Source organism: Halichoerus grypus, chromosome X (genome assembly GCF_964656455.1).
Source record: "Halichoerus grypus chromosome X, mHalGry1.hap1.1, whole genome shotgun sequence".
NCBI classification, from domain to species: domain Eukaryota; kingdom Metazoa; phylum Chordata; class Mammalia; order Carnivora; family Phocidae; genus Halichoerus; species Halichoerus grypus.
Window position 1 is genome coordinate 99114053 of NC_135727.1, and position 13687 is coordinate 99127739.

Here is a 13687-nt window from a genome sequence, read left to right on the forward strand (position 1 = left end):
TTAGAGACAATCACTTATTACTAGTATTATTACAGTTATGTGCCGACGTTTGCCTGCGCCACACAGCCTGAGTGACAGAGCATGTGATATTTGTGACGTTTGTCAATATGCTTACGGGGTCCCTGCGGGGCCTAGATAAACCGCCAACATCAGCGTGCGGGCTCAGAAGCATCCCTGCGCGGCGTGGCCGCCCCTCCCCTCCCGGCCACCAGAGGGCGCGCGGCCTCTACCGCCCCGCCCGCTGCGTCTGCGCCTGCGCCTGCGCCGTGCCGGCCGCCCGGCCCTCCGCTCCCCTCCCCCGGCGCCGGCCCCGCCTCGCGCCCTAACGTTCCGCCTCCGTTGCCCCTAGCGGCTGTTTGTTGACTTCCGGGGACGCGGTAGTAGCCGATGTCCGGGGTGTCGCTATGGGGGCCCGGGGGGCTTCCGCGGCCCGCGTCGGGACTGAGGTGCTGCCATAGGCCCCACCGAATCGCCTTTGCCACCTTTCCGGTTCAGGCGCAGGCTCCCCGCACCGCCCTCAGCATGGGGGAACCCGAGGAGGTGGTGCCCGGTGAGTCGCGTCCGCGGGGGGGGCGGCGGGCCGGGAGGGAGGGTCCGCGGGCGGGCGGGCGGCCAGGTCCCGCCTCCGGGCCGCCCCGTCGGGGGAAAGGCCCGGGCGGCGGCCGCCGGACTGGGTCTGGAGCTCGGGCCTCGCCTCCGCGAAAGCTGGAGAGGAGCGGAAAGGAAGGCGGGGGGAAACACGGGGAAGGGGGTGCTTGTGTTTTCTTCTCTTTCTTTTAAAATAAGCTTTCGATGAGTTTCTCGAACGCGGGGGCAGTTTTTACCTCCCTATAAACTTCCCCAAAGTACCTCCCTCGAGGTCCCCAGGACCCAGTTATGTATTGAATGCAGTAAAGAGTGGGTGACTAGAGGGCGTGGGGTAAAAGAGGAAGGGGGGAAACAACTTAGAGAAAGGGGGTGCAGAGGGAGCCATTACGAGTGCTCTTTGAGACTTTTTCTCTGAGCTCCAGAAGTACAATTGACATTGTGACGCCGTACCACACGTATAGTGTAACAGACGTAGACGTTTCATGAAGTGGTGCTTACTCTAACCACTTGGTATGCTCAGATCTTTTTTATAGTACATTCCTTTAAAAATGATAATCGTGACCCACTAAATTGATTTTCTGACCCACTAATGGGTCGAGACCAACAGTTTGAAAAAAAACACTGGATTACAGCAGAATCAAGTGTGTGTGTGTACATATATATTTAGCGTTTTCTGCCATGCTCTTGGCTCTAACATGATTAGATTCCTGACCTCCTGGAGTTCACAGGCTAGTAAGAGGTACTAGAAAGTAAACAAAATGACAGTACCATTTCACAATAGATACCAGGTGACAGAGCAGAGCCACCAAACCCTGGCTGGGGGTGAAGGTATCAGGGCAGGCTATCTGGGAAGCCAGAATAGAACAAAACAAAATTATTCATTCTAGAAAAACCCAGAGTGTGTTCTAGAACCTGGCCTCTTCAATTTCAATTATCAGTTTGAATTGACACGCCTCACAATTGTTCTCAAAGGGTTTTTCACAGTGGCTAGTCCCTTGTGCATTATCATTTATTATTAATACTTATGTTCCCTATGTGTGATTATTCTCCTTGAGATTTCCTCAAAAGCTGGATCTGGCCTTGTGTGTGTGTTTAAATGGTTATTGAAAACTGGTAGGGATTTTTGGTCTCTCTCTAAAATGGTACTGGACCAAAATAGTCTGTGAATACTACTCAGATCAGGTAGTATTTAATGACTTAATTTAAGAATGTTAAATCTCAACATCCTATATCGACATGATGCTAATGATGAAACAATACTGTCCTGTTCCCATGTGTGGAGAAAAGCCTTCAATCGGGCTAGACCATGAGGTGTTAACCAGTGTTAATGGGGCACGGATTTTATCAGTCAGCTCATTCCAGGGAGCAGATGGTCCACCTGGGCACAGCAGGACTTTTAGTAACGCGTTGAGAACTGCCTTCCTTTTTTTACTTTCCACCAGTAAATAATACATATTTAGTAGATTTCATAAATAAAACCAGAATAAAGTCTGAGGAGTGAGACTGAAGGTAGAAGGAGGATGTAAACAGTGCTAGAGTGGAAGCAAAGCTGCCACAAGACAAGGAATCTGTATAGATGAGTTACTGAAAAAAATAGTAACAGACAACATAGTGAAAGTTCTAAAATATACTGTCGTATATTTGCAGATTCGGGTGCTGTGTTTACATTTGGAAAAACTAAATTTGCTGAAAATATTCCCAGCAAATTTTGGTTTAAAAATGATATACCTACATTTCTTTCATGTGGAGATGAACATACTGCTATTGTTACAGGTTAGTATTGAAATCCTAAGTGAGGATGGTAATCCTTAGAGAACCCTAAATATTATAGATGTGCTGCGTTTCAAACATGTTGAATATATTTCCTTTACCAGAATAATGTTTTTTCTTTCTTTTATCAGAGAATTCTTGACAATTTGATTCATCAAGAGAGTGTTTTAAATTTTGAATCCCCTTGGTATATTTAAATATGATTTTGTATACACACTACTTTCTTGGAATAAATTTATTTTAATATATCTATATGATCAAAAGTGATTACTGCATAATCTTAGAAACTTTTTTTTAAAAGATTTTATTTATTTGACGGAGAGAAACACAGCGAGAGAGGGAACACAAGCAGGGGGAGTGGGAGAGGGAGAAGCAGGCTTCCTGCGGAGCAGAGAGCCCGATGTGGGGCTTGATCCCAGGACCCTGGGATCATGACTTGTGCCGAAGGCAGACGCTTAACGACTGAGCCACCCAGGCGCCCCTCTTAGAAACTTTTTTACACCTAACAGAATCTGGTAACCCTTAGATGGACAGTTAAAACAATTCATTTTAACCTGTTTGTAACCTTGTAACCTGTTTCAACACGGAAAAGCAATACAACTTTTAAGTGTAGCTTTTTTATTGCTTTGTGATGACTTCATCTCACATGACTTTATGTTGAAAATGCTTCAGTTTCTTATGTCTTTTTCCTTCCCACCAGGAAATAATAAACTTTACATGTTTGGCAGTAACAACTGGGGCCAGTTAGGATTAGGATCAAAGTCAACTGTTAACAAGCCAACATGTGTCAAAGGTTTGGGGTCTTTTCTTCTTTATTGCTTTAAATACTTACACTACATAAAGTACTTTTATATTGATTGTGATGTTCTTTAATATCATATTAGGAATAATAAAGCCTTTAGTTCTTTAGTTTCCATTATTTACCTATTATTGGTGTTTAACTTTATTTTTTATATGATAATCAGAACTACTTTTATATATTAGGGTCTAAAAATCACATTGCTTTTTAAACCCGAAGAACACAAAGGAAATAATGATTCTTCAGTATTGCACTTGAATATCCTTTTATTTTGCCTGTTTGTTAACCTGCTTAAATATTACTGTTATTGTATATACAAAGAACAACCAATACAATATATAAGAATTTTGAGCTTTGTCTCATTTGTTAGAGTTGTGGACATCATGGTTCTATGTAGTTGTTGGTTTTATGAATTATACTTTACCCTGCTGCATATAGTGAGTAGATGTACTGAATGAGACATCGGGACTAGGGGTTAATTAGTACTAGTGTCCTTACAAGAACAGGACAAAATATTTTAAATCAGGACTGTCCCAGAAAATATGGGATGTATAATACCTTTAGAAAGCTTTCTTAGCATTATGTGTAAAGCTTCTGTTGGGTTGTTACCTGTGAACATCAACTAAGTTTGAGTGGTGATGGAGATTCTTTGGGATGTGCCAAGAGCAGTATTCTTAATCTTCTTAGCTAAATTTTTAATTTCAGCTCAAAATGTCATTGTAATTTAGCATATCCATGCTATTTATAGATAATGTTATGGAATTTTCAAAGTATTCTACTTGGTCAAAAAGTGTTTATTGAGCACAATGTACTATAAACCCTAGGTTTGGGTTTTTTTTTTTAAAGCCTGGGTTTATTCACATGATCTTTATTCTCAGATATCTAATAGATGAAGTAACAGGATTGTCTAGACTGTGAACTTTGACACCAGGGACTCTGTCTTAGTGATCTTTGCAGCCTCTATGCTAAGCACTTAGGAGGGGTTCTGTAAATCTTTTTTGAACATGTAAATGAATGAGTGAAGAGCTTTATCATAGGTTATGCCTATGAATATTGGACTTGTAGTGTTTCATTGTGTGAGGTAGAAGGTGAACTTGACAATGGTGATAGCAGATTAGGGAATAGATCAGGTTGGTGAGGAGGCAGCATAACAGTGCCACAAATCTCAGTACATATTCATGACCTGTGGAGATTTGAAAAATACATAGCAGACCTACTGACTCACATTCTCCAGGGGTGGGGCTGAGCTATCTGTATTTTTCTCAAAGCTCCGCTGGTTATTATGATGCACAGCTAGTCCTGAAAACTTTTGGCTTATTAGTTAAGAACATCAACTTTGGAGTCTGACGGGCCTGGGTTTAAATCTCGTTTCTACTGCTTAGTTACCATTTGACCTGTGTTATTTATCATTTTTGTAACCATAAAATCTTTTAATTGTCATATTTTTTTGTATTTTTAGCTTTAAAACCTGAAAAAGTGAAATTTGCTGCCTGTGGACGGAACCACACCCTAGTTTCAACAGGTGTAGTATTCAATCTGTATGACTTCTTTCCCAATTTGAGGACAGAGTTCTCATCTGTGGCTTTGTAAAATTAATAGAAATGGTACCTTGGCAATAATAAGATTAGGATTTTTAAAAATGTAAATGGTTAGCACACTTGTTTGCCTTTGAAAATACATAGATAAATGTTAACTGGCTGCAGAAAATCTTCTTTTCTTGGATTATGTTAAGGGGAAGCCCATCCTTACCTATGCACACACCTCAGGGGCTGCTTGCTCCTGATCTTGCTCTTTCCTCTTTTCTTTTTTTTTTTTTTTTAAGATTTTATTTATTTTTTTGACAGAGAGACAGCGAGAGAGGGAACACAAGCAGGGGGAGTGGGAGAAGCAGGCTTCCTGCGGAGCAGGGAGCCCGATGCGGGGCTCGATCCCAGGACCCTGGGATCATGACCTGAGCCAAAGGCAGACGCTTAATGACTGAGCCACCCAGGCGCCCGCTCTTTCCTCTTTTCTGAGGGCGAGTGGAAGCCACCCCCAAAAGGCTATTGATGTGAGCACAATTCCAATCACCATCCAAATGGGCTGTGTATGTCTCTGTGTAGAAACTGACAAGGTGATTCTAAAGTTTATATGAAAAAGCACAGGACCTAGAATAGCCAAAACAGTTTTGAAAAGAACAAAATCGGAGGACTAACACTACTGATTTCAAGACCTCTAAGGCCACAGTAATCAAGACACTGGGCTATTTGCAAAAAGAGAGACAAAGATTATCAGAACAAAACAGAGTCCAGAAGTAGACCCACACATATATGCCCAACTAATGTTTGGCAAAAGTGCCAAGGCAATTCAGTGGAGAAAGGGTAGTCTTTTCAACAGATGCTGCTGGAGCAAATGGACATCCAGGCGCTGATCACCGAGCAGCCTTTCCTACCTCCTTCTCTCCCATAGCCTCTTCTGTGTTCAGGTTATTCTCACCACCTCCAGCTCCTCCTCAGGCCTTTCCCCTCATTCATACTTTTTCCTTGCTAAAATATCTTTCTCTTATTCAGATTCTTATCTTTTAAGATCCAGTATAAGTCTTCTTCCATGGAGCTTTCTGTGCCTATTCAACTTTGACTCATGTCATGCTCTGAACTGCTTTAGTATTCCACCAACTCTGGTTCACGTGATAAGTGTTAAATCACGTGGCCTTGTGGTATGTTCCATTGGAAAGCTAGTCTTGGTTCCTCAGCTAGGTGTCATCTTTTCTACTATAACTTTAAATTTTTACTGATTCAGGCTGATTTTGCCCTCAGTTTCCCCTATAATTTAGTGAGGCTTTAACTTCATGTGCATTTGTATGACAGATATAACTAGTTTTTAATATGGGTATGTTTTTAAAAATCTTCATTACTTTTGAGCTTACTGGCAATTTTTATTATCTGGGCATGATACACTTCATATTTAATTAATAATTAACACACATTTACATAGTGTGTACAACAAGCAAATGCCGTTCTAAGAATTTTATAAATGTCAGCTAATTTGATCTTTATAAACAACTCTGTGAAGTAGGCAGTATTCTTATCCCCATTTTGCAGATGAGGAAAATGAGCCACTGAGAAGTTAAGTACAGCTTGCCCTAGGTCACACAGCTGATGAGTGGCAAGCCAGCATTTGCACCCAGGAAATCTGGCTCTCCAGTCCTTTCTCCTAAACACAATACTATACTGCCTTCCTATTTAGCTAGAAAATTAAAATACACATAGAATTTTCATGTTTCTAATGATACTCTTTTTGGATTTGCCTCATTTTACTCGTTACATATTATATCTTAACTTTAATGGGTATGGAAGTTAAAATTAATGAACCACATCTCTTTTAAAATAGTTTGATTTGGATTATAAACTAATTTGGAAATTACTTTCCTCTTTTTGCTCTGATTTAATAAAGTGCTGCATTAGCAAGAAAATACATTCCACACATTCTGTGCATTTCAGTTGCTACTTAAGCTCTAAACCGATTTAGAAAATCTCACAAACATGTATAACCTTGCTTGTTTTGCTTGATTTTTGATACCAAATTAAAGTTGTTCACCAAATGGTAGGATAATAAATGGTAGGATAATGTCAGCTTTCAGCTTTCTTCACTGTTAACAGGGGAAATACCTGGTACCTGGCCTGTCTCGTAAAGATGGTGACTGTAGTATATTGATGTTTCTTTCCTTTTCCATGTGCAGAAGGAGGCAAAGTATACGCAGCTGGAGGAAATAATGAAGGACAGCTGGGACTTGGTGACACTGACGAGAGAAACTCTTTTCATCTAATTAGTTTTTTTACTTCCCAGCGTAAGATTAAGCAGCTCTCTGCTGGATCCAATACTTCAGCTGCACTAACTGGTGAGACTTTGTTCCACTTCAGGCTGGGAACCATCCCTTTCCTTTAGACCAGGATATACCAACTGAGTCATCTGACCCCAGCATTGCTGTTTCGTTTTCTTTCATTAACTATGTGTTTATGAAGACATAAAAATTGACCTTTGAATCATGACATAGAGTCCAGTTTTGTGCTTATTTAGAGTGAGATGTAAACGCACACGTAGCTGCCATGCCGCCATCTACTCCTGTAGATACTAAATCGTCACTGTGTGTTCTGAACGTTATATTTGCAGCCGTTATAAGGTTGCTATCAGAAACATAGAAATCTATTAGATATGTGTTATCAGAATATGGTCTGGCGGCACCTGGCAGGCTCAGTCGGAAGAGCACGTGACTCTTGATCTTGGAGGGTTGTGAGTTCGAGCCCCACCTTGGGTATAGAGATTACTTAAATAAATAAACTTTAAAAAATAATATAAAATACGGTCTGTATTGGTCATCGCATCTCTCTGCCCTCCCTCTCAAAGCCCATATGAGAAGTGTCTTTAAAATGGGAGCCAGGATACACGCGGTGTCTGTGAAGAAGTTGCTGTGGGCTTCTCCGCTCCAGTGGGGGAGCTGTGTGGCCCATGGCGCTGCTCCGGCTGCCGGGAGGGCTGGAGTCACATCTGCAGCGTCGTGCCCGCAGTACCGTCCGCCGTCCACTTAGCCTCTCGGTGTCCTTGTGGTTCCTCTTTTCAGTTTTCCTTTGATTTGCCTTATTATTAAACCACTTCAAAGATTTGAAAATTTTAAATTAAAGGACGTAAGTCTTGATAATTTCTAAAGTATTTTGCCTAGCTTCACTTTTTCTTCCATTGAAACGCTAATCAGAAAGAATACACGCTAATGCATTTGGGAGATGCTCTATGTGCTCAGATATCTCCTTAATCTCTGAAGTTATGGTATGTGTTTTCAAGTATAAATTGTAAAAAAAAAAAAAAAAAAGTGAAATGCATTTCTTTTTTTTGTCTTTCTTTAAAACTTCATTTTTATAGTGTTCTCAAGAGCAAGGTCCTCCAGGCCCTTTTGACCTGGGACTTGCCCAGGAAATGTCCAGTGTGGCTCATGCTGTCGTTCAGTTCAGTTGCAGGCTGACTGCTTGAAAAGAAGAAACATTAGCTGTTCAGAGACAATAGACTAAGAAAAGGTTAAGTTGAGATAAAAATATGGACACGATTAGCATCATGTTATCCTCTGTCCTTTATCATCATAGAAGCCCTTCATAGGAGAAATTGAACTCTTATGCGGCTAGCTGGTGTGAATGTCTTAGTAGCACTTTTCTCTCAAGACACGTAGTTTTTCTAAATTAAAGAATAAATGCTGTGTTGGAAATATAATAACTCGATAGCCTTGCTACCTCTTAAAACCTTTTTTTCCTCCTTGTGTTTTCTTTATAGAGGATGGAGAGCTTTTTATGTGGGGTGACAATTCTGAAGGGCAAATTGGTTTAAAAAATATAACTAATGTGTGTGTCCCTCAACAAGTGACTGTTGGGAAACCTATCTCCTGGATCTCTTGTGGATATTACCATTCAGCTTTTGTAACAAGTAAGAACATTTTGGATTCATCATGTTACCTCGTATTTCTAAGTGTTTACTCAGTTAATGATAAAATCTAACATTCTACAGTTCTGTAGAAATAATGCCATGGCAGTCTATGTAATGAAGTAATTGTGGTCCGTTTTGGGTCACAATGTCTCTCCATTTTAGTAATGACAGTTTATAATTCAAAACTCACTCTGAGATGTTAACCTTTTTAGTGAATATTAGAAAATATTAGAAAAGCAAAATGTATGTCAGAGACTTCTAAACTTTGGTTCTCAAACTTCTTGGATTCCTTGGCATTGGAAATGAGATCTATGGGCCACTTTCCCTTGGGTGCACTTGCCTCTGTACTTAGACCTACTCTACTCTTGTCTTGCTAATTAGCTTTTATTGTTTCAGTAAGGGAGTCGTAGACTTTCACTGTGAGAGCAGGGATGTAGAGTAGATGGAAAAGGAAGATTGCTCAGTATGAGATAGGATTTCCTTTGCTGGAACTTTCTTTAGCATCCCCAGTCTCTCCCTTTCTGGGGCTCCCTGGCAACCTTTTCTGCCTTAGTTAAATATTTGAAATGTTATAGTCTGTATCTACACAGGGAGTGATAGAAGTATGATCATTCCATCTTATTGGTGGTTTTTCTAACAGCAAAAACACCTAGAGGGAGTAGTTTTGTGGCCCCTCTTAGATGTCTCTAAATCTTTGTTTTACATTCTATGCACCTCATATTCAGGTTTAGAAAGTGCTGATTGACCCATTCCAGTGGCGCTCAGATTTCCCAGTGAATTGGTAGCACCATGGTACCAAGAGAGGGCAAACTCCCGACTCAGCTGGCATTGGTTGCCACTATATCAGCTTGTATCTTGAACAAACTAATAATAAATATCGTCAAATGAGGGAGTAAGTGAATGAACAATTCATTGTGTTCCTTGGGGCAATGCTACCTACCAACTTATTGGCAACTTTCTGGCTCCCGGGGTTGGTGTAGTCTGTGCTCACTTTGTTTATGAGACAAAGAAACAAACAAAAAACACAGATGGAAAAACAAATAAAAGTCCAAGCAAAAGCATTGTCTTCTCTTTAGATTTTAATAAAACTGCCAAATTCAGTTTTATGACTAAACTCTAGCCAGTAGGAAAACAAGGAATTGCTCATTGTAGCCAACAGGCATTGCATTGAGCTTTTTTATTTTGTTTATATTTATGCCTTTTATTTAAAAAAAACAGCTTTGTTGGGTGGACTTTAAGAAACAAGACAAATGAGCAAAGGGAAAAACAGACAAATTAAGAAACAGACTCTTAACTATAGAGAACAATCTGATGGTTGGGGGGGAAGGAGGGATGGGTGAAACAGGTGAAGGGGATTAAGGAGTGCACTGTGATGAGCACCAGGTGTTGTATGGAAGCGTTGAATCACTATATGGTACACCTGAAACTAATATTAACACTCAACTAACGAATTAACATTTTAAAAATTAAAAAAAGAAAGTCAAAGAACATACACACACAAAACCAGCTTTATTGACATGTAGCTCACATACCATACAGTTCACCCATGTTAAGGTGTGAGGAGCAGCAGGAATTTATAGACAAAAGTGGAAAGAAACTCATCTGGACTTAGTAACTCCTTTCATGTAAGAGGCATGGGAAAAAGAGGAAGGGAGCCGACAGAGCACTTCTGTGCTAGTGTTTGCTAAATACTTTATAGAAAACTGTGGTTCAGAAAATTTCATTTTCTGTGCAGATCAATCCAGAAAATCAGTAGAGCTGGGTTTGTAGTATTTAACCAAGTTTTAAGTGGTGCATGCTATGTGTGTTGGATGTCCCACAACTTCCCCAAGTTCTGTTTTGCTAGAAGGACTCTCAAGCTTCAATAGCTTGAGAGTTATACTCAATGGCAAAGATTTATTACAGCAAAGGATACAGAGCAAACACAGCTGGAAGGAGATATGTGTCCTCCAGAGAAGTCTAGCATACACTTCCTAGTCCTTACTCTTTGCTGCACAGGACGTGCTTGGAACTACAGGGATGTGTGTGTAATGTCCCTGCCAAGAGGCCCACTCTATTCTCAGGATCTTTGGCTTTTATGTGGGGGTGCTGATTGTGTAGGCATATCCTGCTAGCAACTAGTCACAGCAACTGAAACTCCAGTCCCTCAACAGTGAAACCAAGTGTACATTATCAATGTTGATGGTTGTTCAAAGCAACCCTGAGAACCCAAGCTGTCATAATTTGTTGTTCAGGTTACCAAACAAAATCATCAGTCACTAACATAAAGAACACTCCAAGGGCCGCGTTCCCAGGGGTTGGTCAGTGGTCAATCATGGTTCTCTTGGAGACATGCAGATAATAAACAACCAGGTATACTGTGTTACCTCTCTCCTCACATGAATGGTGCTATGTTTTGTGTCAGATCAGGTTATGTATCTACAAAGGTGTTTAAACTCCTGCCTTATAGAACTCAGTTCAGTTCATAGAAATGAATTCTAAAAAGTTCCTGCTTTCGAGAAGCTCATAGTCATAGTGTGATAAGAACATAAAAAATCACCTACCAACTTATTGACAACTTTCTGGCTCCTACAATTCCCAGATGGAATCTGTTTCCAAGTTAGAAATGATTTTTTTTAGTAGTGTTAGTATGGACAAGACAGTGATTAAATGTCACGAGTTCCTTGATAAGAGAATCTTTCCGGAGGAAGTGCCATCTAACTGAGCAAAATCTGCTATCTTAAGGCTCACTCAACATATTTCCTTCACACACAAATGCATTTTCTAAAACAAGTTTCACAAAAGCAATTATTCATTTAACAAGTATTCACTGAGTATTTCATATACCAGACACTGCTAGGTTCTTGGAATACCAAAGTGAACAAGACAAAATCCATGTCCTAATGGGGGCTTAATGTCTAGTCATTTTGCTTTACTATAAAAGGAAGTAGAAGAAATAAGATGGTCTCTATGTGAAACAGCTAAAATCGTTTTCTAGTTCATTAGTAGCGATGGTCATGAATTCATAAAGATTTTGGATTAGCATAATCAAGGAGAAAAGAAAATCTTAGCTTTATTTCCTTACCATACAGTAAAAATATCTCAAGAAAGGGTAAATTGATCAAGTTGTCATTTTCTAAATTTTTTATTGAACATGAGAATGTGTACCCCAAAGACTAGTATTTTGTCCATAATTATGTCATCCTTGATCATTGTTCTTTTCCTTCAATAGCAGAGGGAGAACTGTACACATTTGGAGAACCGGAGTGTGGGAAGTTAGGTCTTCCCAATCAGCTGCTGGTCAATCACAAAATGCCCCAGCCGGTGCCTGGAATTCCCGAGAAGGTGGTCCAAGTAGCTTGTGGTGGAGGGCACACCGTGGTTCTCACAGGTATGTGTGGATCCTGCTGCTCTGTTCCCTGCTTTCTGGGGTGGCTAATAATAAAAAAAAAATTACACTCATTTTCTTCTATTGTGATAAAAACACAGCATCTGATCCACTCTCTTCACAGATTTTTAAGTCTATAATACAGTATTGTTATCTACAGGCACAGTGTTGTACAGCAGATCTCTAGACCTTACCTTGCATAGCTGAAACTTTATACCCATTGATTAGCTGCAGCCCTTTCCCCCTCTCAGCCCCTGGCAGCCACCACCCTAGTCTGTGCTTCTGTGAGCTTGACTTTATTAGATACCTCATACAAGATGGCCTCACATCTTTTTTCATTAAGATCCCCATCTTTGATTTCCATAGTTAATACACATCTTTGGCCTATGGAAGAAAATTGTAAGTAGAAAAAAATGAATCTTGTGGAATTGTTTTTGCTAACATTATGGACATTTTCATGATCTTAACACCTTTAATGGCAGCAGATAACATTGTTTTTAGCTTGTTTTCAAGGACAAACTGCCTTGCGTGCGCGCGTGTGTGTGTATTCTATATTTATCTAAAATTGATATCACTTTTCCTGAAATACCTTCTTTTCCCTGTTCATGCTGTTTTCTGTATGTCCTTTGATAATTCTTTTCTTTGTGATATTCACAACGTAAAACTTGGTAATTTCTTTGTGATTTTTTTATGTTCTATTATAGTAATTCAACAAAAAGTGTTAAGATTTTAAATTACAGATATTTAAAGAAAGTTAGAACCTTAATAGCAATGTCAATTTTGGCTTCTGAAATTTATATTTGGTATGACATGTCATTTTTCAGGATTCCAGTCAATATGGTAAAATATACATACTCCTTGATAATATGCTTACTAAATTGCTGCCTCCAAATTTGTTCAACATTAGATTTATTTGAGTGGCATACAGGTAATACAGCTAGTGAACTATTGTATTTTTTTGGTCAAAAAGAAATTAACAGTTTCTGAAGTCACCACTTAATCTTCAGTAGCCCAAAGTTAGCAGTGTTGTAGGCAAATTTTGAATAATATCCAATTCTCAGATGATATGCTTACTGTTGCAAGGTGATTGAGCGATATTTTATCTTTAGATTTTCCTCTCATACTGCTTTTCCTTGACTTTTTGCTCTAGTCCAAGTCATGCTTGTTAAGTGGTGGTTTCCCAGAATTACAATTCCCAGATGGAATCTGTTTCCAAGTTAGAAATGATTTTTTTTCAAGGCCTCCATTCTATATTTGGAAATAATTCTGAGGTTTAAGATTTCTTTGATTTTTCTAACAAAATGGATTTCCATATATTTTTAAGAAGATTTATTTTAGGAATTTTAAACTTAGAAATTAATCTATAAATTATCTGAAAATGTATTCTGTAGGCAGAAATTCAACTTATTCCGTATGTGTTCTGTAATTTCTCTAGTTTAAACAAACATTATAGAATTTATTAGGTGATTGAAGGTTACTCTAAAGCACACAAATGTTGATAATGTAAAAATAACATCATTCAACTATATGTTATAAAATATCATTACATAAGATGAGCACCCAGATAATCCATGATACTTTTAATTATACTTAAAATTTAAAAATGCCCTGAAGTATGATATTTTCTTGAAATATTATAGACATTTAGCTTTCTGTGGACTTAATTTTGAGGTTAAAAACTATGTTGCCAGAAATTATTCTCTCTAGATTTTTGTAGA

The 13687-nt window shown here is 39.3% G+C and overlaps 1 protein-coding gene across 5 annotated transcripts in view; it reads left to right on the forward strand.

The window, feature by feature from the left end:
- Positions 1–242: 242 nt before the first annotated feature.
- The window catches only part of RPGR (retinitis pigmentosa GTPase regulator), a 62744-nt gene continuing 49299 nt past the window's right edge, over positions 243–13687 (forward strand). The window contains exons 1-7 of one of the 5 annotated variants that reach the window (XM_078065197.1): positions 243–550; positions 2236–2361; positions 3059–3151; positions 4617–4679; positions 6876–7034; positions 8453–8602; positions 11814–11972. In XM_078065197.1, the coding sequence (XP_077921323.1) occupies positions 388–550; positions 2236–2361; positions 3059–3151; positions 4617–4679; positions 6876–7034; positions 8453–8602; positions 11814–11972 (913 nt within the window). In that variant the 5' untranslated portion in view covers positions 243–387. The remainder of the gene's footprint in view (positions 551–2235; positions 2362–3058; positions 3152–4616; positions 4680–6875; positions 7035–8452; positions 8603–11813; positions 11973–13687) is intronic. The other 4 variants (XM_078065198.1, XM_078065200.1, XM_078065199.1 and 1 more) reach the window with 4 other exon arrangements.